Consider the following 22998-nt stretch of genomic DNA (forward strand, 5'->3'; position numbering starts at 1 on the left):
GTATCAGCTATACATGAGACGCCATAAGAACACCAGAACGTGATGCGCATAACTTCAGCAAGAACTAAACCGTACCAGTGATGAGGCAACTACGTGCCACCCCTGTCTGTCGAAACTACAATGCGTGACAGTGCCCATCAAACGTATGCCAATGTAGTGTACGGGAAAAAGAGTCTTGGCACCATCAGGCGCATAGCTGTGTGGCTGTTAAACCCTTATCTAACTCAAGAGCAATAGTTTTCTTCCTTTTCCTCAATTTGTCAAGTAGTCTTCAAGTAATAACACGCTAGTCCACCTACATACACTTTAGGCCCCCCCATTATCATCTGTTTTGGTCGCCGTTAGTAGCGCGACACATTTGCGTCGCTAGTCTGGGACATGAGCAAGCCCACTGCCATTCGGGGTGTGCAGTCTACAACTGAAATCCAATATCTGAGCAGTTTCTTACGTTCACCATTTGTCAAAAACCCGGCTGAATGACGCTGCTTCGCCAGCGCTCCACACGAATTCTCAAGCGATAGGTTTTTCGATCAAATACGCGTTAATATTAAGCATGGGTCTGAAAGATCTGTTATGCTGATATGCTAGGAACACAGTACGTACTGCGCTGAGCGAGAGGTGGCCGAGATTTTGCAGCGTAGCGTTCTGTTCCTCTCCGCGGGCGAGGGACACGGCCAGGCTTGCGCAGTATCCGCAGTCCACATTATTCCATGCTACATCGCCGGCAATTCAAATACTGTTCCACATACGCCTTCCCCCGTCTTCCGATTGGGAAGCGTGCAAATTATCAACCGGTTACACGGGAGCAATCATCATTGTCTTGGTAGGGACCGAGTTTTTCTGAAACCGATTACAGAGTATCCCATGGGAGAGTCATCACACGATTTTTGCACGTCAAGGTGTACCGCATACATCGGTGATATGAATTCTCCCTCGACGCTCTGCAGGAAACCCAGTCCCTCACCAGCTCACAGCGGCAAGACGTGAAAAAACCCACTCTACTCGCAATTCAGTACCACACGCCATGCCTACCTCCGTTCCCGGGGGCACCGGGAAAGGTCTTGAAACACGATTTCTTATTGTGTCAAGGCTGGCTCCCCACATTTCCTGGCGAGGAAGCTTTCTCCTAGTGTCCTCCGCTGTTCGCGTCTCCTCCAAACTTCGAGGCGTTCTCATTTGGCTTGTTGTTGAAGAAGCTAAGGTGCTTGAACTTGATCATCCCATACATGTTCGCAAAGCATGGGATTCCAATAATGCTCAGAGGAACCCACGGAGGCACAAACTGCCTGACTTCTTGAAGTACGAACCGCAGACCGGTTGGGCCTGCCATGGCTGCAGAAAAGAGGTAATCGGAAAAAAAGAAAGCGGAACGGCCAACCGACGATCACGACCCGTTCGCGGGTACTGTCCAGACCAAAAATTGGGCAGTTTGCAGGAAAGTTGCACACGAACGACTTACTTTACTCACACCTACGACTCATCCATAGACGGAAAACAACTGTACATTACTACGGAAGAGCGAACACCATTTGAAACAGTGTTTTCCCCCGTTTTCTCTGGCAGCGGGCAGGTCAGGATAAGTGTAGCTGCATGTCTGCTTTTTTCGCATATAAGCCGCGCCCTTACTCCAAGCCGCATTCTTGGGTGTCGCCGTTTCTGGCCGACGGTTTGGTTCAGGTCACCGGGCCCTTTTCCCTTCATCCACTTGTCTGTACGGACCCTTTTTGCCACGTTGTCTTTCTAAGTGTTTTGATTTCTCCAGCCCATGAACAACGGCTGATTTCTCACTAGTTTTTTGCCCGCTGGAAGGACCAGGTGACTCTCTCTGCTGTCGCGCATCTGCCAGCAGTTCTGTGTCGCCCAGGCAGCCACACGCATCCCGCCTGATCCAGCTGTCTCTCGAACAAGCGTCACACCAGGAGGGTTTGAAAGGTTCTGGGGAAAATCAGGCTGCGCAGAGAACATCCACTTTGCTCTCTATCGCCCTTTCCTCTTGAGAGTAACGGTTGTGCTGGCTGATGGACAGCGACTCTCAGCGTGGGCTTGGCACGGGCAGGGTCCATACCTTTCTCATCGGTTTGGAACTCCTGGGTCAGCACACGGCTCTCTCTACCCCAAGCATTTGCTTGAAAAGCAGTTCGATGCGCTTGGACAAGTGTTTGGTTCTGCACGTTGGTGTTCGCAAGGTCATTTTGGCCCACGTGAGGAACTGATTGGACCGTCGTCAGAGGAGGGCGGCTGTCTCTCGACGTGACCACTGCGTTACATTTTTATCCTCCGGGAGCCAAAACGCAGCTTCGCTTAGCACTACGACTTTTTTCGTGGTAAAACGGGGACTCATCTTCCGTCTCTACATCCGTTTTTGCGGACGGTTGCTACTGGACCGTGCTTACAGAGAGGCGATTCCTGTTACACAACCTACGAGAACGTTTTCCAGCGTATTTCTTCTCCCCCCCCCCCCCCCCCCCCGAGAGCCAGCCACGCTTGGCACATTTGAGTTTTTTAACACACTCATTTGAGCTTTGTTTCTCTTTAGTTGGGAAACCAGGCTAACTTACACTGTCCTGGGCTGCGATTCCCCAATGTCGTTTTGTCTGTTGCCTATCCGAGTTGCCCAATAGGGAATTCTGGGTAGAATTGACAGCACGTGTACACAAAGCATTTCCTTCGACCCTTTATCATTCGTGAAGGTCTTCGCTGGTGACTTGTGGATTACATTTTTACTCTCTGTGTCGTTTCCCTAACCCCCGTGTGGTCAACACCTTACGGGGCAGGGGCGAAATGATTTCTTCCACTCCATCGCATTTCAGCTTCTGGACTTTGCGGATTTTCCCGATTTTCCACCGGTTCGTGACGAGTTGAGGTGCTGCTCGTCGAATTTTTCTTTTGTGAGGATATGAGGATATGCCAAAGACTGCCTCGCCTTGTGTGACGCCTGGAGTCGTCAGCGTGGGAGGCCAACGCAAGCGAGACCCGCCCGGCTCATTGTTTCTCGTGCGCGAGAGTACCGGACCCATCGAGGGCGATATCCGTTAGAACTCTCAGTACCTTCAAAAGGCAGCGGAGTTCCATTCCTTTTCCTGCGTTCCTTTTGAGATGCCTGCTAATATTCTTCCAATCCGTCTGACTTCCGGATTGCCATCATCCCCGAAATCCATCTCCCCCTCAACGCGCGATTTGTACGGGAGTTCTCACCATCTCGATCCGTATGTCGCCAGCCGTGACGGCGCAGTCGCCTTTCGGCTCCTCCCTCCAGTCATCTCTCCGCCTGCTGGTGCTTTTCCACGGTTCTCTGTTAGCCATGTCGCGGCGTTTTGTGTATCAGTTTGACCAAGTAGTGACGGCCGCGCTAGGGCCAAATGGACGATACATTGCGATGGTCGGGATGACCGCCTCAGCGGTGCTCCTCACTTTCCATTACAAGTTTCGGGAGGTTATTGCGGCGACAGACAACGTTGCAGAAATTCAGAGCCCCAACAAGGTAATGCGGGAGAATCTCTACAGACGGCAAACGCGATTAGCTGAGAAACAGATGCCTCGGAAGTTTCGTGCTCGCCTCTCCGCTGCATACCGGTGATATATCGCGAGTTTGATCCTTGCTCATAGATACTTTCGAGGCAACTGCATGTATAATCCCAGCACACACTTGCAAGTAACGCAAACACCACCTTACGACACTCGAAAGCAGCAGTTGGCGTTTTGCTGAATGTGCGGCCCCTCCATTTCTCGACAGAAGTTCCACTGCTGCACTTTGCAACAAAACACATCGTACGAGCGAACGCTGACCAGCTTCGCTGTCTCCTCCAGTCTGGCTGCGTTTACATTTCTCGTGTTTTCGCATTGACACTAAAGTGGAAGAGCAGTCGGTGGATAAAGCCCCTGGGCGGCGCTATGCATCTGTTTTTACGCGATAATGCAAATACGTGCTCTCGGGTTGCCGGAAGTTCAGGGGGTTGTTATGTGTCCCGTGTGAGGCACCCCCCCAAGGGCCTTTTTGTGGAGACCAAAGCTGTGGCGCTGCCATTCCTGAATTGAGGCGTGCTGCCAAAGCGTTGACAGAGACTCGGTATTTCGTTTCCTCAGCACGTCATCCCTACTTGGTACCCCGTTTTTTTTGTAATCGTGTTTGTTCGAGATTGTGATTCGAGCGTCACGCTTTGCTCTCTTTTGGTTCCGGTGCCTGTTCCCGCCAGCTCTTCTACTTGAGACTACTCTTCGGCCGCACCCGATCGCGCCTCACCGGGTCCGTTATGAACATTAATATCACGCCGGCTTTGAGGGATCCCATTTACCGCACTCTGGCGAAAGTCGGCGGCATTGATACAGAGGAAATCCGCTACCCCTTGCGCAGCTACAAATGCATTGGGCACCTCTTTGCGCGCACCCTCAAGGACAGAGAAAGAGAGATCGAGGACATCGGCACTCAGTCGCTCGTAAGTCTTCCAATAGCGCAGAAGGCACCAAAACGTTGTGTTTGAGTTGCTCCCTACGCCAGAGAGTGATAAAAGGCCGGGAGGGCTGGAGCACCGATAAATGCGTTCCTGTGCCGATGCATGTGTGATTGCATGTTGCCCACTGTGTGCATAGATACCGCTGGACTTCATGGTGGTAGAGAAACGGAAGTTGCGATTTTCAGCGATAGAGGGGAAGGCGCGCGTCTTCGTCTTACAAGACATAACCGCAGGCGTGTCCTGACGGGGCCTCAGTTTTTTCGCCGCGGTCTCTATCGTTTTCTTCCGGCAAGCATCCGTGCTGTTGCTTCAACTCCGTCGTAACCACTTCTTGGCAGTGCTCTCTTATTGCCGAGAATAAACAGAGAAGTGAACCAAGGCCTTTGAACGGAAACATCCGGCGGAGGCGGCGACGCCAGCTATAGGAATGCGAGTGCCTCTGACGGAGCAAAACAGACCTTTTGAGAAGTCTTTGCGCGTGTTTCAGGCGAGCCCAGCAGACGGCGTGGTCACGGCCGTGGGAGATGTGAATTCCGGACGCGTTGAGCAGGTAAAAGGCGCAACTTACAGTCTGCGAGCCTTCCTCGGTCTCATGCCGAAGGTCAGCGACCCGGAGAAAAACACGGTAAGTTTCAGCTGTTCGAGAAGGGCGATTTTCTCCGAGAGAAGTCGGGAGCTTTCCAGTGGAAACAGGGACGTCGCAGTATCGGCTGCGGCTGCCCCTAGGTGCACGTGACGCTTTTCAAGTTCACGAATGTGAACTGCACGCACTCTGGACGTGCTGGGCTTCGTACCACCTGAGTATGCGTGCGGCGTGCATGTCCGAAACACACGCGCTTGGGTGCCAAGTTGGCGCACCTTTCCGCTGCAGTTCTCTGCTGTCACCTTGACACGCGTTTTCTCATTCGCCAAACGGGAGCGGCTTTCTGCATGTACGTATGTACAGCTCAAGTTCGTCGTTCTCCACCTGAAACCGAAGAATTACCACCACTTCCACGCGCCGGCGAAGTTCGACGTCAACGTGCTGCGACATATGACCGGAGAAACACTTCCAGTCTTCTCGTCCTTCTTGAAGAGATTCAACGTAAGGCTGCATCTGTTTAGCCATATCGGGGAGCTGTTCGAACAGCGTAGTGCCCAAATGCGAGCAAAACGATTCACACGGCAAGTCGATATTCAGAGAGAGCCACGCAGCGGAGCTGGGATTTCGTTTCCATGCAGGACGTTTTCTCGGTAAACGAACGCGTCGTCATGAGCGGCAGTTGGAAGTATGGCTGCATGCACATGGTTGCGGTGGCTGCGTACAACGTCGGCAACATCCGAATCGACAAAGAGCCAGTAAGTCGCGAGGTTGTCGCTGCGGCGAATTGTGACACCAGCTTGCGTTTTAAGGCGTAACGCGTCGATGCAGAACGTGAACGCTTCACACCCTTTCGCCAGCCCTACCGGGACTCTAGACGCTCGTTATTTTTTTACGGTGCTTCCGACACGCCACGAGGCAACACAGCGGCCAGTCGTTCTAGTATAGACACCGAACGTCTGGGCGTGCAGGGGTGTTCTGGGGAGTCGTCGCCGATTTGAAGCCCTTGGAAATTCCGTGTTTTTTTGACACTGTTCATGAGGTACGAGTGGCCCAATGCGCACGCGTTCCCCTTCAGGATCTACGGACCAACGAGTTACGAGTCGTGCTCCGGCACCTGGGAGGCGACGTGGAAACAAAAACCTACACCCGTAAGTCCTCACCGGGTTTCCCGTGACGGTGCGAGGGGGGACCTGCCAGTACACTCCGGCTGTCTGCGCTCCCCCGTGCGAGGCGTGTTTCTGTTCTTGCTCACTCTGGTTCATCCTTGTCTCGAATGCGTCATTTCTTGTCGTGTTGGTCTTTGCCAGGTGAACCATTCGAGTACTCCGTGGGCCAGCATGTTGGCGAGTTCCGCCTGGGTAGCACCATAGTCCTCGTTTTCGAGGCTCCTCGCGAGTTCACATGGGACATGGTAAGGCAGCGACAGGAGTAGGGGGACACCGTCGTGTGAGATTTTGTGCGCTGCAGGGAAGACATGCATGCGTTCGTTGATCAGCGGCAGCGTAGAAGTCTCGTAGCGTGGAATTTCGGCGCGTCCATGTCGGGCTATTCTTCGTATACAGAGCTCTCTGGACCGTTTGCGACCGTTGCAAGCAACGACGAATCTAAGGGGGGTTGTTCTCGCTCAGCAGTGGACACGTTTTCTGTACCGACCACAGACCGGATCCGTGAAAACTGAGGAGTCAAGTAGGTACAAACCGTACAAGGATTAATTATGTCCATCTGTGCATCTAAGTTGATACTCGGTAAAAAACCCCAGATGTGTAGGACACATAGTGCTTTTGACGCAGCAAGAAGCGTGACGCTGAATGTCGCTTAACACTCTGTTCCATTGTATCCTGCGATTCGCCTTGTGAGAAAAATGCCACGCCTGCGTGTGTGCTTCTGGCTTCGTACTTGCGCAGAAGCCGGGACAGGAAGTCCGAGTGGGCCAGAGGCTTGGCGGAGTCGGCCCGCCTCGGCGCGCTGAGACGGAGGAAGAACGCCTTTTCGCTTTCTACTGACGACTTGACATCCGTTCTGTTCGGACGCAAACCGGTTTGCGGTTCGTTCGAAATCGCACTGCAGTGCAGACGCGAAACGAAATTTCTTTTGTGAAGCCTCGTATCTTGTCTTTAGAAGGTGCCTGCAAAGTGTGGCATCAGATTGTTGGCTGTTGTTCTGTCTATACGCGACAAGGTTTTATTGCTAACTAGCCGACCAGGAAGGTGTACGCAAGGTCTTTTTTGTGCCACATGTAACGTTCCTGCCGCCGCTCACCTCGTGTGACCTGCAGTGCTCGAGTCCAGGTTTGGAGGCATACACGCTAGCGGGTGTGGTGAGACAGGATTCGTTTGCGTTTGTCCCGGGCAACGCGCGATTCGTAAGAGACGAGGCGCTGAGGAAACTCATCTTGTCCACAAAAAGCAAGGGGGACAGATCTGTGGCACTCGCGAAGCAGTGAACCTTCCTACCGGCCGCTCATTAGTGTTCCGATAGAGCAGTTGGTGCCTAGATGATTCACACCGGGAAAAGTGCTGTTCTTGTTTCTCAACGGAAGCAAGAGGACACGCCAACGGGCACGACGAGTATACCCGGCACGATGCAGACTTGGCATGGCACGGAACTGAGATTCGGGCTCTACAGGAGAGCTCACGTGATAGTAAAATCCCGCACAGGGCTTCAGTTTGAAAATATAGAACAAGGGGAATACATGTCCCTGGACACGGCACGTAACGGCGTCGCGGTCTAGCACAAGCTTCGCACATGAAAGTTTCCTTAGCATCAGCTGCGAAGGATATTGCACTGGTCTTATCAGAGTCTGAATGCAACGTGACACAGTTTCTCAGCCCGTACCCAGATACCTTGAACAGACACTTGGAACACATGCAGCACTCTTACGATGTGAAAAGTTCGAGACGGACTGCGTAGATCGAGCATACCCTCGCTCAACAACGCGCCACCACGCTCCCCGGTCGAGAAAATGAGAGCGTTAGGCACGTAGCCTCATATGTATGTGTGAAGCGGTTTCGCTGGAACCCCGAGACAACTGAACAGTGAATCCCTCCCCCCTGTCTGTCGTCCCATCTTCCTCCTTGGGCCAACTCAACGCCTATCGTTTTTGATCCTTCCATCTGAGCAAAGTGCAACTCTCCCCAATTTTGGGATGTACGCCTCTCCCACGAAGTTTCCAACCGGTAACAGCAAGAATGTCTAAACTAACTTCAAAAGCTTCACTACTATGAGCCAGAAAACGCGCCACTACCTATCATGGTGGCACTCATCGAAGATGCACTGCCTGCAAAAAAGACTACAGTCGGAGGAACACAGAAATTCAATATAAACATTGCAACACCTTTCACCCGACCAAACGTTCTCCCGCTGCCACGATTAGGCGTTGGACTTTGGAAGCACAAGAATCATGAACTCCTCTCGGAGACGCTCTATGCTCCTTTGGCTTCTTCCGCAGTCGGTTGTGTCGCTTCTTCCACCGTTGGATGATTCGCTTCCTCCGCAGTCGGTTGCGTCACTTCTTCCACCGTTGGATGATTCGCTTCTTCCGCAGTCGGTTGTGTCGCTTCTTCCACCGTTGGATGATTCGCTTCCTCCGCAGTCGGTTGCGCCACTTCTTCCACCGTTGGATGATTCGCTTCCTCCGCAGTCGGTTGCGTCACTTCTTCCACCGTTGGATGATTCGCTTCTTCCGCAGTCGGTTGTGTCACTTCTTCCGCAGTCGGTTGTGTCACTTCTTCCGCAGTCGGTTGTGTCACTTCTTCCGCAGTCGGTTGTGTCGCTCCTTCCGCAGTCGGTTGTGTCGCTTCTTCAGCAGTCGGTTGTGTCGCTCCTTCCGCAGTCGGTTGTGTCGCTTCTTCCGCAGTGGGCTGTGTCACTTCTTCGGTCGTTGGCGGGTTTTCATTTCCAGCGCCTAGTGTCTCCCCTTCGACAGCTGTTTCGTTCTCTGGTTTGCCTTGATCTGCGCCATGCTCGTCCTCACGAACTTGCTCCTTTCCACCGACGCCGGCCTCCCCGTCAGCTGGTGCGACGTCTCCATGCGAACTCGTCGCCTCCGCGCCGGCAGCCTCGCCGTCGCCCGTTGGCTCTGCATCTATGGACACGCGTGACTCTTCGGGTCTGCCTGGCTCCTTCGCTCCTTTCTTGTGGTAACAGGAGAAAAGCCCGACCATTTTGTGCTTGATCTTCTGCAACTCAGCTTTCAGATCAGAACGAACCGCTGAACAGCAGACAAAAACAACGCTGAGAGAGAGTTCTCTGCACGACCTGTACGTTTTCTCGCGCCGGATATTGAATATGACTCCAGTTATGTGATACAGACCCCCGACCATCGCCTCCGTTCGTCATTAGCTGACGAGGTGCGTCGAGCATCCCTTGACGGCCACCAGCGCACAACTGTAATTTTCTGCATCAGCGCCAAGGTTGTGACCCGCGGTGCGTGGCACTGCCTCCGGCTAGGCTTAAGAAGAGAGCTGCACAGAAGCCGTGCTTTCTGACCGTCACGCATGCTTCTCTCACTCTGTCGCCTCAACACGCGCAGTCACACACATGTCTCTACACAGATCTAAGAAACGTCTCTTTGAAGCGGTTCCGCTGAAGCGCGCGTGCAACGCCTTACCGGAACCGCGTGGCGGCTTTGCGCTGCCCGCGCTCTCGACTACCGCGACTGCTGCTACCACCGCGACGCCTTCTTCGGGAGCGTCTTTGTCTTCTTTTGCTTCTTGTTCATGTTCGGAGTGCTCAGACACTGTACTTTGCGTGACTGTGCCGTGCGAACGCCCGTCTTCACACTTCGTCTCGGAGGCTTCAGCGCAAGTTGCCACTGCGACAGCGGCCTCGGCGACCTCTTCTTCACCTTGGGCGTTTTGCTCCTCCGAAGTCACCTCGCCGTTCGGGACTTGTTCAGACGCCAGCTCTGTCGCCGCAGCAACGGCTGGGACCCCTCCGTGCATCAACAACTCCTTCTCGCGCGCCTTCTTAGCCTGTTGCTCGATCTCTTCGCGGGCAGACAGCTTGGCTGCGTTGGACCGAACTGCGTCTGCCACGATGGAGCCGGCCTCCTGAGGCCGGACTGGGCCGGCAGGCGTCGTTATGCCCCACTTTTTCCCTGCAGAAAAAATGGGAAGCAGCGTTCTCACTGAGGTTCTTTGATCCTCAAAAACAGGTCTCAGCCTACGCCGCGTGCTGACTTCTGAAAACTCAAGACTCCCTTCTCCGGTCGAAAAAGTACGCTTGTTGAGCAAATGCTCCCGGTCTCACGGGTCCCCCCCCGAGCGTCCACGATGGCCGCATGTTCACACACTGAACCGCGATAATAGGTACGGGCCCCGAACCTTACCCGTATACGGCTTCTTCGCCTTCTCAGCCTCCAGCTCTTTTTGGTGCTGCTTGCGTTCCTCTTCTCGCCTTTTCTCCAAATCTCTGAACTTGTTAAGTCCCGTCATCTTGTCTAAATGTCCACGGTCAACTTCGAAGTCGACCGACCCTCGCGCGCTCCTCCCACCGTTCGTCTCCTCGCCACTCTTCTCTTCTTCTGCGGACGGTTTGTGTTCATCCTTGCTCTTTTCCTCCTTTTTCTCTTCGTCTGGTAACAACGGACAAGCACAGGATCCGCGCGGGGTTCTTAGACCAACGTTGAACGGCGTTTCTCCGCGCAACACTACCGGTTTGCCGGATTTTAAGGTGTTGAAAGTCAGAAAAAAGATCTTGTACGCGCAAGACAACTCATAGACACGCGGTAGCCGGGCCATTCAGGATCCTTCAAAATCACGCCCTCTCTGTGGATGCAATCTGTGCGACGTTCTGCGTCACGCCGAAATCAGCCCACCACCGCGTTCAGAACAGTCAGGCCTGCGAACCCCCGGAAAAAGACTACATATACCCAAGACTCTTCTAACGCCGATGAACGTACGGATTCCCCGACGCGGTTCCGCCTTAACAAAACCCCCAGAGTTGATACTGGAAGGCTGGAAGTCGAGCGACACGCGGACTGGTAGCCTTGTTCTCTCGAAGCAGAGAGGACGCAACTTACCGAGCTCGCCCGCGCCTTCCTCCAACCCGGAAAGGATATCGTCGGCGCATATTCTGTCGAAGAGCCCCTCCCCTCCGAGGTCAGCAAGTAAATCGGTGCTCATGGTGGTCGGCCGATTGATTGGAACCAAGTTGAGGCACAGAAAACGACCGACGAACAGTGTCGCCTTCGCGGCTTCGAACCGTCTGTCGCGGGGGGTCGGGAACCGGACCACGCTTTTGACTAGAAAAAATCCTGTGGTTTCCTCACAGTGCACCAAAACAAAAAGAAAGCTATGCGGCAGCTCCGCATCAACGACTTAGCTGAGTCTTCCCCGGGATTTCCGAAGAGAAGTGGTCCGGCTAGCCTGTGAGGGAGGCGGAACCACAACTAGCGGAAGAGAAGCAAATTCCGCGAAAACGGACCTAAAGTCGTTCGAAGAACTGAAGCTTTACAGAGAACTAGCTAAATGGGAAGACGTTCATCTTCCCAAGCAGGCGATGTTTCCACGTGAACCACCGCCGTCGCTAAAGCCGAAGACCCGACCGTTTCCCTCGCTGCGTGAACCCCGCCAGTCAAGTATACTGGCATGGGTAGTACGCATGCGGGCCACGGGGCGTCTCCGAAGTCCGAAAGAGAGGGGCGAAGGGCGAGCGCAGCGATCTGCGATCCAGTGTGTTCTTTCTGCTTTGAAAATGGCTCTTTCTAAAGCCCGGGCTCTGCCCTGTGAGAGCGAAGTCGAGGATCCGTCTTGTTGATGCCACAGTCGACTGTTGAGTTTTTGACGCGATTTTAGACACACTTTCACCCGACCTTTTTCCACTTCGCCACTATCTGGCGATGACGCCGAACGGCGCTGAACTCAAAAGGCGTCAAGCTTCAACACTGTGCACCAGTCGGAGACTCCCGTCACACATACTCTCCAGATTCCCTTGGTCGCAGCCGACAGGTACACAACAAATTCGACCGCGGAATTACCGAAGCGAGACCCGATATCTTCAATCGCAGTCCTTTATTAGGCAGTGTGCAGCCGTGACTGCAAAGATGCACTTTCCGGCAGAGGGATAGTGAAAGGACATAATTAATCCTTGTACGGTTTGTACCTACTTGTCTCCTCAGTTTAAGTTAAGGAGTCCTTTGTTTACAGCTAGTACCGTTACATTCAGGAGCATACCGTTATATTCGATTAACCCAATGGCCAACGATGTCGGCGACTCGGCACACGTGCACACGCAGCTTCACAAGGATTGTGGCCGGTGTGGGACAACACACTGTTGCATAGCGATATACTGACGCCGGACTGGTCACTCATCAGCGCAACTTTTGGACTCGTCCGGAGGGAAGTCTCCGAACCACCCAGCACGCTTGTGGCAACTTTCCAGTCAGTATTTCACAGAAGCTACGCCTGGTGTTGTCAGTGTACAGGATATCGGAAGATATTAGGTGGGGGTCTGTGTGTTTACGTGTGCCCAATTAATACGCTCGCTGCGTGGAAGGGTGGATACACAACGGGGTTGAAGACTCCGCCGTGGAAGTGTGCAGACTCTTCACCACACGCCTACTTTTCGGCGGGACGGCATTTGACTGTAAGCTTTCTGCGCAAGTGAATCCGCGCTGGTTTTTGTGTGAACGGCACCGTGATAGTGTGGGTTTCCAACGTGTGTTTACCGAACTGTCGATCCACACACAGCGACCGTTCGCCGTGAACCAGTCACAGCTGTACAGGCTTCCCAACAGCACACATGCGTTTGGGTGCATCTAGGTAAAACATGGTGCACATCTATAATTTTCAGTTGGATCTATTCCACTCCTGTGGCGCAGTTACATCAGTCCGGCTCGCCGTTCCGGGTCTGGAGGCGCTCGGACGCCACAAAGAAGAACCCGTTGACTCGACGAAAGCGTCTGAACAAAAGGAACGGTCTTGCTGCAGATCGACCGGGCTCCGTCCCTCAGTGCACGACAAAGCTTGACGCGGTTCAGCGCCGCGATACAGTTCCACCAAGGAGGATCGCGGTCGTTCGCCACAAAACCTCTCCGAAGCTGGCCGACCACGCCCGTGGCATCGACAGGGACGCGACACCCGCGATGCAGTTTTTCATGTCGAGAGCGAGAAAATCATATGAAAAGGACCGACCACGGGCAACAATCGCCGGCAAAGCACTCGCACCCGAAAGACAACGATATAATCCCTTTGTAGACAGAGTCTTTAGAAGAGGCAGACGCCTGGAGACCATGCAGTCATCGGCAAGAATCGCCCAGTTACCGGATGAAGCGCGAAAACACACCGCAAGAACAAAACTAATCAACAAGGAGGCAAATGGCCGGAGGCGCATCGCAGGTCGCGGGATCGGCCCGACCTAAAACGCGTCCTCGAGGTGTTTTTGTGCGGTCTGACGGGGGTTTTTTGCCCCATGCCGAAACGCTTAGGAACACGGATACGAAGCGGGTTCCTCTTACCACACTGGCCGACAGATTCTTCCCCTGAACATACACAACGGTTTAGGGTCCATTAAAAAACACGGCAGCTCCACAAAGGTTAATGAAACAATTTCCCCCCGCACCCATTCAAACACCATAGACCGCTGACCCACACCTGAGAGACAACCGAGCGCGTTTACCGCTTCCTAGACAACCCTTGTGCACAAACAAGTACAAAAGAAAAAGGTGGACTGTTGAGAGTGGGATCGTTATCGGAATGCAGAACTTCGTAATCTGCAAAAGATGGCGCCCCACGGATCCCACTGCACGAACCACGTGTTGAACCACCCCGCCGGGACCGCAGACGGGTCGTCGTGTGGCCAGGCTCCCAACGTGGTCTGGAGAATCGCTCAGGCAAGAGCTCTCCCACCCACACGACCCCCGTCGCTCTGTTAGTGCTCAGCTGCGGGAGTGTCGTTGGTAGCCCGTGGTGGCGATGTGTGTCCATTACGCCAAGAAACCGAAAAACATAAAACCGGGTCGACGCAGACGGGAAGAAGCGCTGGCTGTGAATCCTCGTCTTTGCCCTTCACAACATGGACCTTCGGAGTTCGTACGCGAAGGAAACGGTCCTTTTCCCCTCACGATTATCGGAGGCGAAGAGTCACCCATCGACCCACACCGGCTCGCTTCAAAAAATAGAACCACGATATCGTTATGTGCACTGCCTTTGTCTCAGACGAGTCCGCATTCTTTTCCGACCGACTCGGGTCCTCGCCTTTTCTACCTAGCACATGCAGCTTCCCGGTTGCCCGCCCCCTTCCTCGAAGAATTTGCAGCGCCTGCCCACACATCCCCGACACAAGCTGGAAGAAAGAACGCGTCGCGTTCGTGTCTTTGCTGCGGGAATTGACTGGGCCTTCGTTTTTGCACGCCCTTTCAAACTAAAAAACTGCAAAAACGCTCCTAAACACTCCGTCTAGGCACTCCCGCCAAACCAGAGTTTCCTCGGAGAGTCGCATTTGACCTGCCACGCATACCGCAATTCGCCCATCGGTTCACCCATCGGACCGTACGTAGGAGAGGCTGCGTCCTGTGTCTGTACACGGCGTCGCACCCTTCCTGTTTACCCCGCTGTCGTTCATGCCGCTTTTCCTCCGGTTAAACGCGTGATGCAGAGCTCGAGCAAATGAGCGTTGCTTGCAGGGCTGCTAATGCCGCCGGGACGCGCGCGCCCCTCGAGGTCGCCACGCGGAGATTTTCCCACGGAAGCGCATGCTTCGCCCCACCCCAAAATTCCTTCCGGAGCACAGGACTATCACGCGGACGCGCAAGCATGCACTCGGCCGATGGGGCCTACCCGTGATGGCGAGAATGATCGTGCATCTCGTGGGAATGAGCCTCATGCGCGCCATGCCCATGGTCAGAGTGGTTGTGGCCGCAGAAAGGAGTGTGAATGAGGTCCAGCCCAAACAGCACGCCGAGCCCAACGATGAAGGCCAGGAGCTTGACGACGCGCTTTCCGCAGGAGCAACTTCCAGAGAATTCCGAGAGCATCTGAGCGCCCACAGGTTTCACACGCGGCTCGCTGTAGCGTCGACGAGGAACAGACCTGAGCGACGCCCTCACGCGGGATGCGAGAATGGCGATACAGAATTAGCGTTCACATGAGCTGAAGCGAGGGAAGCGAAACAACCTAGACAGGAACGGGGGCCGACACACGGGAACCACCGACAATGACGCAGCCTTACCTCATTTGTTGCGTAGAGAATTGCGCCGACAGCCAAAGCGTTGAACACACCTGAGACTGCCGTGCCTGCACAGACAGCGGGGAGGGAAACGTCCTCGTGGAATTTGAGTGCCTCAAGCCGCATTCCTGGAAATCGACGGATGAGGCAAAAAGCTGGACCGCAGAGCTTCTCGGACGGAGAAACACACGCGCACCTAGGTTTGGATTACGCCCAACACCCCGCCGTGACTTACCACCAGTCGCTGCGAAAACCCCCACCAAGATGCCCAGGGGGGAAGCAAGAATAAAGGCCGCCAACATGACGACGAAAGGCACCGTGCTCTGACGAAAAAGAACAGAACAAAAAGGCAAGGCGAAACGAGGAAGTAAGACAAGGAACGAAAGCAGGTCACACACAAATTCGCGCCTCGCACGACCCAAAACACTGTTGAGCAGTCAACCCAAGAAGAGCAGCTATTGAGGACTGACGCACACCAGTCAAACTGTATCAGCAGATATTTTTTTTGCGCCGAGGCCAGACTGGCTGTACTTTTGAGTCGCTTTACTCGATAGTTGCAAACTGACAAGCGGCTTCTGCATCTCTCTCCAAGAGTTCAAAATGTGTCGAAACAGTTTCAGATCTTTGAAGACAATCGATATTTTGATTGACTGGAAACGTTGTTGTATTAACTAGCAAACGGCTGAAACAGTTTTTTTTTCGCAGAAAAGTAGGTCATGAAATATCGCAAAAACTCCGTTAAGTTTATACACAGTATCCACCATACACTTGAAAAATGGTGTATTTGTACGCTTCAGTGTAACGTGAAACAGTAGAGTTCCACTGAACGTTTACATGAATATCATTTTCGATTCGACTCAGCGTGCCTTCCGCCAATACGTCCTACGAAGCACACACGAGCGACTGCGCTGCTTCGGGACCAATGCGGAGTGTTACGAGTTTCACGGAAAGATTCGCCCCGCCCGCGTCCACACTGCCAGGCAGGAAACGCTACATCTGGTTGGCGCACGAACCCCCGAAGCACCCACTGCATGCGAAACTCTCCTGTGCGTCTTCTGCACAGCTCGCAGCCTCACCATGTTCATTTTCAGAACTGCCGACGCAACTGCGACTGCCTCTGCTCCCTTGTGTCCAAGAATGGCGAGCGTGGCAATCCAGACATTTTGGCTACTCTGCGTTGTGCCGAGAATAATCCCTGACGGAAAAAAAGGACAAAGGGACAGGGAGACGGTCGCTCGAAAGGCGATGGGCAGAGCCTCGTTAGAGAACGCCGAAATTACCGCACGCGTGCCTACGGGTAGAGGCCGCTCAGTGCGTTCTGACGGCATGCCGTCACCATTTCCCTGTGCCTCGCCGTTGTTCTTCGGAGATCGCGTTCACCTCAGAACCAAACACTGGACGGGTCTCAAGTCCCGCTGCCGGACCGAGCTGGACGGAGAGCCCCGCTGGCCTCTGCGACACCGACAGGCGGCGACACCGATACGCGCTTCTCCCACCCACAGTTTGTGTTGGCGCCTGTTTTTTCGACGGATCTGGACGGACTCTGGACGGACTCCGTTCGCGTGCACTCTACGGTCAACACGCGACGCCACATGCAGCGACGCCACATGCAGCGACGCGACATGCAGCGACGCCACATGCAGCGACGCCACATGCAGCGACGCCACATGCAGCGACGCCACATGCAGCGACGCCGCATGCAGCGCCTCCGCCTGTCTGTTCCTCGCCACGCTCGCGTCGAATCGCTCTGTACAGTTGGACTGAGGCGCGTTCACTCTCCCTATTCTTTTCTGAGACACGAGGCCGCCGCCGACGCACCTTCAAAGATGGCGTGGACGCCCAGCGCGACTGCGAGAGAGATCTTGGCGCTGTCGATGCTCGCGCAGCACATCTGAAGCCGCTGGATCTTTCTTTTCCCGAGCGCGTTTGCGCCCGCGCTCCGACCAACTTCCTCGTGACGGTGCAACAGCGCGCCAGGGCCAGCCTTGCCGCGGGCGAACCTGCCGCATTTGTCTCCGGGGTAGGGCCCCGGCCCGCCGGACGACGGCGCCTGACTGGGGGGGATCAAGTCGTCAACTGGTTTGTAGAAACAGTTGGACTCCTCGGCCTGGGAAGGAAAACCTGAGGCAAGCGGATTCGACAGGTTGCTTCCGCGGCGTTCCAGAGACTCGCAGGCGCTGCCATCGCTGCAAAGCCGGTCCGGCTGTCTTCCGCCGAGGTTGTCTCCGCCCTGAGAAAAAAAGGAAAAGAACCCGCGATTCGAAAGGCGCTCCAAACAGGAGGCGACGACACCGCGCGAAACAACTCACTGGGTGGCGCAGCGAAAAGGCGTGGAACGCGCGAAAAATCGTCCGCGTCCGGATTTAGACTACCCAGCGAAAGGCTGGCCGAGAGCTGGGTCAAGTTGAACGAAACCGCAACGACAGCCACCCTCTGGGAGCCTTCGAACCCCGCCACAGAACTGGACGCTTTTGAACACCCACGTTGCCGCGGACCTGCTCGCATTGTCGGGGTGCGACCGCGCAGCGAGTGCGAAACAAGCGGGAGAGCACGACGATGCGGACGGACCCGAGCAGATTCGAGAACGGCACGGGAATGCCGAAACAAAAGCTGTCGCAAGACGCTGACAGCTGAAAAGCGGACTGCCCCCGGCGCTGCCTCACCTGCACATTGACGCCTATAGACCCGGAGTGGATCCGGGAAGCGGAATCTGGGCAGTGCGAATGGCCATGGCAACATCTCGTCGCTCCCTCGCCGTTCGCGCCGCAGCATCCCCCCGCGTGGACGCAGTGGCCTTCGTCGGCGGCGCGTCGCGACCCCCTGCAGCCTGTCTTCTCGCCACAGCACTCCAGCGGCTTTCTACCCTCCGGCTCGCCCGACCGTGAGCGCTCTCTCTGAGAGCTGCAGGACTCCCGTTTGCGCGCTGAGGACGGCGACACGGGCGAAGGCGAGTCCGAGCGACTGGCTGCCACGTCCGGAGCCTCGAACGCTTTGGCGAACGCCACGCCGCAGATCTCCCCGTGCGTCGCAGCCCCGTCGGCCTCGGGGGTTCCCCGCGTTTTGCTTGCAGCTTTGCACCCGTCGTTGACGTGCGTCTGCGTGCCGGAGGAAGCGCCGTTCTCTTTTCCTGGAGAGACGATGGTGAGGTCGTCGACTGAGGGCGGCGTGGACGCAGGCGCGCTCGGCATGGCGAGGCTGAGCTCGACGCTTCCGCCTGCCGGCAACTCTCTCTCCCCAGACATGCCGTTCACGGTGGTGATCGCCTCTAGGCAGTCGTCGCAGTCGGGGCAGTAGTTCGCCGTCGTGCACAAGACGTGGTGTTGGGCGTGTTGATGCGAGGAATGCGGCAGCGACCGCGGCGACGGCACGGGCGAGTGGCCGCCGAGAGCGCTGTCGGGAACGGCCACGACGAACGCACCAGGGGGACGCGTCGTCGGGGAACCCAGACTCAGAGAGCTGTCGTGGTGGCAGTCTGTGAAGAAAGAACTCGAGACGGCACAGCCGTCTGGAAAAAGTCCAAGGCCTCGCAGCGGCAATCCTACGTGCTATCCTGTCTCTGTTTATTCGATATATGCGCTACACAGTTCTGGATCGTGGATCAGTTGCACGGAGACACGATCTACGTATAGAGTGATAATCGCAACACTCGGTCTAGCTCGGGAACACCCTTCCACACCAGAGACGTGCACACCTGAACCCGGAGATTATCGCTCAGCACGCATGGACCGGGGAGAAGGGAATGGAGACGCTTTGTGGGCTGACCAGGAAAGCCGGAATCGTTCATCCGCCAGGACACTTTGCAGGCGGGGGCGAATGCACTCGGTTCCAGGGCGACGCGGCGTTCGCGGTCGCCCTCGAGCCGCCGTTGTCAGGTTCACCTCTTTTGCCGAGTCGTGTCAAAACGTCTGTTTTTTTCAGAACTTACGCGAATGGCCGCCGCCGAGGAGAGTCTCGACGCCCAGCATGGCCGTGAACCCTACTGCAGCCAGCAGGTAGGCAATGTTGTAAGGATGGCTGTGGTGCGAGGAACCGCCCTCGAGAACCAGGAGAAAGCCACGCGCGTTCAGCTGGCTGACTGCTTCGGGGAGCACATGAATGAGCGCCAGGCCGAGAAAGGCGCCTGACAGACAGCGGAGAGGCAACGCAGCACACCGAATCGGCTTATCCGAGTGCGTGGCAAAGACGTCGAAGCTCGAGTCAAGTGCACTGTCGCGCCTTTCCTCGGATAAGAAAGCGCCGCGCTGCCACGCCCCAAACCAAGCGCATGTGCGCGACGGTGTGTTCGCGCCGCAGACACTCGTTTGAGTAACGCACCACAGAATGTGTGCGCTGCGTTCAAACTTCGTACACGACAGGGAGGTTTCCCCCGCGGAAACGCGCCTTCTGAATGGCCCAGGCACACACGAACAACCCGTCCTCGCACGGAAGTCGCGCTAGATCCAGGGGCACCATAACGGCTCTCCGTGCGGCGTCGAGAACCTTCCACTTTGAGTGCCGACACAAGCAGCGAGCAACTTCTGTCCTCGTTTGAAAAAAGCCCGTCGGAGACGGGCAGGACAAACAAAACTACTGCGAAAGTTGCAAAAGCCCCAGCTTCCCCGCCTGCGGGAGTTGGGTGCTCTCAGCAGTGCATGTGTCTGTACACACGACGGCAGTGGATTCTGTAAGCGACACAAACGCTCTGCACAGATGCGCCGTGTCGCCCTCAAAGCGCCGTGCACGCTGCAAAGCGTTTCCCCCCGCCTTTTCACAGTCTTTCTGGCGCCTTTTAAATCCCCCTTACCAGCGGCAAAGCAGTTGATGATGGACAGCAGCGCCTGAAAGACACGCAGGCGGCTGCCTTCGCGTCCTTTCCGGGAGTGTTTCCGAGCTTGTCTCGCAATGTACACAGGAATGAGACAGCACAACGCAGAGACGGCGATCATGAGAATCGCCGACAGAACTTTCGCTGCCCACAAAGGCAGGAATTCGTTTCCGTCATCGTGATCTTCCGCCTGATGGTCGTGGTGGTCGTGGACGGACTCCGTTCCCATCCAGCCTGGCGTCATTTTCCCCGCGTTCGAAACCTTGAAAACGGAAACGGGCCGCGAATGGGGGTTCACGCGCAGCGTGGCCGCCCCCTGGACTCCAAGGAAGAAAATCGACAGCCGCTGGTGAAATCGAGACTCGACATCTACTGCGTCCACATTCCTACGCGCGCGCAGTGTACGGACACTCGAAAGGGAATTGGAGATGTCGCACCCGCGCCTGGAAGCAACCTATAGGGTGGATCGAGAAGCTTCACTGGAGAGTCGGCGCTCCGTTCTACTGCATTCGAGGGAGGAACTCCCTCCTTACTCCCCAGATAACGGGAGCTGCGGGTCTGTTGTCGGGCGATCTCGACGAGCTTGCCTCCAGCTTCACATTTCAACTGGTGGGGCGCCCCTGTTTCCTCTAGAAATCGCAGCCCGCCGTCGCCAATTCTTCCCTCGAACGGGTGCAAGAGTCGAAATCTTTCCGTTTGGGATCCGAGCCCCAAGGGCTAGAGGGCGTCGGTCCCTCCGGTCGTGCGATTGCGCAGCACTTTGCGAAAGGTGTCTGGAAGGAACGGCGGGATATCCGCTTCCGCGCGCGATCTCCGGGGGCCTCTCCGCCCGGGTGAAACTACAAAGGCGACATGCAGAACGCCTGAAACAAAACACGCAAGCGCTTTGCTTTCTTCTTTCCACTGCCTTGAAATGCTGGTGCCCAACGGCGGACAGTTTGCTTCGACGGACAACGCCCGTGAGGCGTCGACGGTCCTTCGTTCTTCCGCGGCACACACACACACACAGCGTACTCTTCTTCGCGACGGAAGGTTCAACGGCTACAGGGGCCGCGACCTCTTTTGGGAACAAACAAAACGACGCGTTCTTGCGCCGTCGCCGTGGGAAGCGACGGAAAGGGACAAACAGTCGGCGTGTGCACGAGACGCTCTCGCCCCGGCGCCCCGCCCACGACAACGAACGCTTGCCAGAGATGAAATGTGCCGCGCACGCGCTTTTGTTTCGGGGAAACAAGGACGGTTTTCCACAACCACCACCGTTTATCGCCTTACGGGAACATATTCGGTTCCGCGACCTCGCCGCGAGCAAGCAAAGAGCAAAGAGCACGGCGGAGGGAACCCATGCTCGGGGTGACGGAGAGACAGAAAACAACGAAGCGACGTCTGTTTTTAAAAAGCGTGGCAGGAACCGGCGCGCCGCCCTCCACGTGAGAAGACGCCGGAATAAAACTTTGGAGAAACAAACGCGCACAGGCCAAGCCGGCGCAACAAAAACAGGCAAAGAGGAGACGCGGAAGGGGAAAGACCATACCAGTTGCCGACAGGAGGCTGAACGCGAGAGTTTTGCGCTTTGCGATTTTTGCGGAACCGCGACAAGGTTGAGGCGCGGAGCATGGAGGCGACCAACTGCGACACAAAACTCCTCGAGAACGAGCGTCCTTCTCCACAATCTTTCACACAGCGGAAGAAACCCCTCACGGAGAAAGAGAAAGGAGAACCGGAAACGTGTGCAAGAAGACCAACCTCTCTCGAGTTGCGTAAACGAGGGAGAAAAGACGCCCCGTTTCACCAGCAATCGACTGCCACTGAGGGGCTGGAGTCCTCTCAACGTGGCACCACCCCACAAGAGACACACATCCAGGAGACACTCTGTTAGTCACCCGCGCGCAACGAGGTTTCCCCGCTGGGCGAATGCATTAAGCCTGGAACTCCCGACAGGAACAAAGCACATGGCGCGCCGCCTCTTCGCCAGGTTCCTTCCAATTTTTTTCTCGAGGAATTCCTGCGTAGACGACCAGCCCCACCGATATATCTAGCTCTCTGGACCGGAGCATGAGGAGCGCACAGTTAGCGTCGGAAACCGACACGAAGTAGTTTTCCGCGATCAACTTTTTAGCGTGCGCTTCTCAGACTTCTCAAAGAGAGCAACGGAGTTGATCTAAGAAAAGAAAAGACGAAATGCAACGACAGCAAAAAGAACCGTAGACACAAACACAACACGGGCTACCGTCACCATTGCACTGCGTTGTCGTTTTGTGTCCGGTTCGCCCCATCAGGGGGTTTCCTCTCCTTTTTCCTTTTCTCACCTTTCTTCCCTTCCTTTCTCCATTCGCTTCTCGTTTTCTTCCACCGTTCCTCCCTCCTTTTGCCTTCCTTCTGTGTTTGAAAGGTGAAGACACTCGGACTGGGTTCCTTTCACGGTCCACTAACCAGCTGTTGACACAGGACCATTTCCTGGCGAAAGGGCCGAGGGTGTGCGTCGTTGGATCGAATGCATGTTAGTACGGAACTCCTTCGCGCTGCAAGAAACGGGGAGGAACTGCTGCGCGTGGATGCTTTCAGTAGTGGCTGCAGGGGAATGCAAAAACGCCGTGTCAGAAGAGTGTGCCTCGTAGACTACTGGGTCCCCCCATCACAACACCATACACTCCTTTCTCCAGGAAACCGCGAGTGAAAGGACAATCCTCCCACGATTTAGGCGGTGGTGATAGGCTTGCGCTGGATGTCTATCCCCTCCGGCACATGCCTGGCGTCAACAGATATCGCCTCACGCGTTTACTAATGCAGAAACAGGCAGCTGCAAGTAGACTGCGCACGTGCATTTCTCGGTACCTTGTCGGGTGGGAACCGCCAAGGTAAACTGAATACCTGCTGACGATGAACGGGTACACATTTTCCCTATATAATATATATATGTATATGTATGTACTGCGAGAGATATGTGTGGGCCACAAATCTACACTGCAGAACCACCAGTTTATATACCAATCCGC

At 55.3% G+C, this 22998-nt stretch overlaps 3 protein-coding genes across 3 annotated transcripts; 1 reads left to right on the forward strand and 2 right to left on the reverse strand.

Moving 5' to 3' along the window:
* Nucleotides 1–3208: 3208 nt before the first annotated feature.
* Nucleotides 3209–7037, forward strand: NCLIV_047160 (hypothetical protein; the record flags this gene model as incomplete). The annotated part of the gene is made up of 8 exons (XM_003884266.1): nt 3209–3481; nt 4194–4433; nt 4939–5076; nt 5398–5535; nt 5673–5789; nt 6110–6182; nt 6342–6445; nt 6939–7037. 8 exons carry the CDS (start codon nt 3209–3211, stop codon nt 7035–7037), a joined length of 1182 nt encoding a protein of 393 aa, XP_003884315.1.
* Nucleotides 7038–8456: 1419 nt separating this feature from the next.
* NCLIV_047170 (conserved hypothetical protein) lies at nt 8457–11159 on the reverse strand (the record flags this gene model as incomplete). The annotated part of the gene is made up of 4 exons (XM_003884267.1): nt 8457–9244; nt 9644–10132; nt 10364–10609; nt 11057–11159. The coding sequence occupies 4 exons, from the start codon at nt 11157–11159 to the stop codon at nt 8457–8459; spliced, it is 1626 nt and encodes a 541-aa protein (XP_003884316.1).
* Nucleotides 11160–14809: 3650 nt separating this feature from the next.
* Nucleotides 14810–20249, reverse strand: NCLIV_047180 (hypothetical protein; the record flags this gene model as incomplete). The annotated part of the gene is made up of 8 exons (XM_003884268.1): nt 14810–15010; nt 15205–15269; nt 15437–15524; nt 16278–16396; nt 17020–17431; nt 17865–18673; nt 19127–19321; nt 19985–20249. The coding sequence occupies 8 exons, from the start codon at nt 20247–20249 to the stop codon at nt 14810–14812; spliced, it is 2154 nt and encodes a 717-aa protein (XP_003884317.1).
* Between the last annotated feature and the right edge of the window lie 2749 nt (nt 20250–22998).

Source organism: Neospora caninum, chromosome X, assembly GCF_000208865.1.
Source record: "Neospora caninum Liverpool complete genome, chromosome X".
Classification (NCBI taxonomy): Eukaryota; Apicomplexa; class Conoidasida; order Eucoccidiorida; family Sarcocystidae; genus Neospora; species Neospora caninum.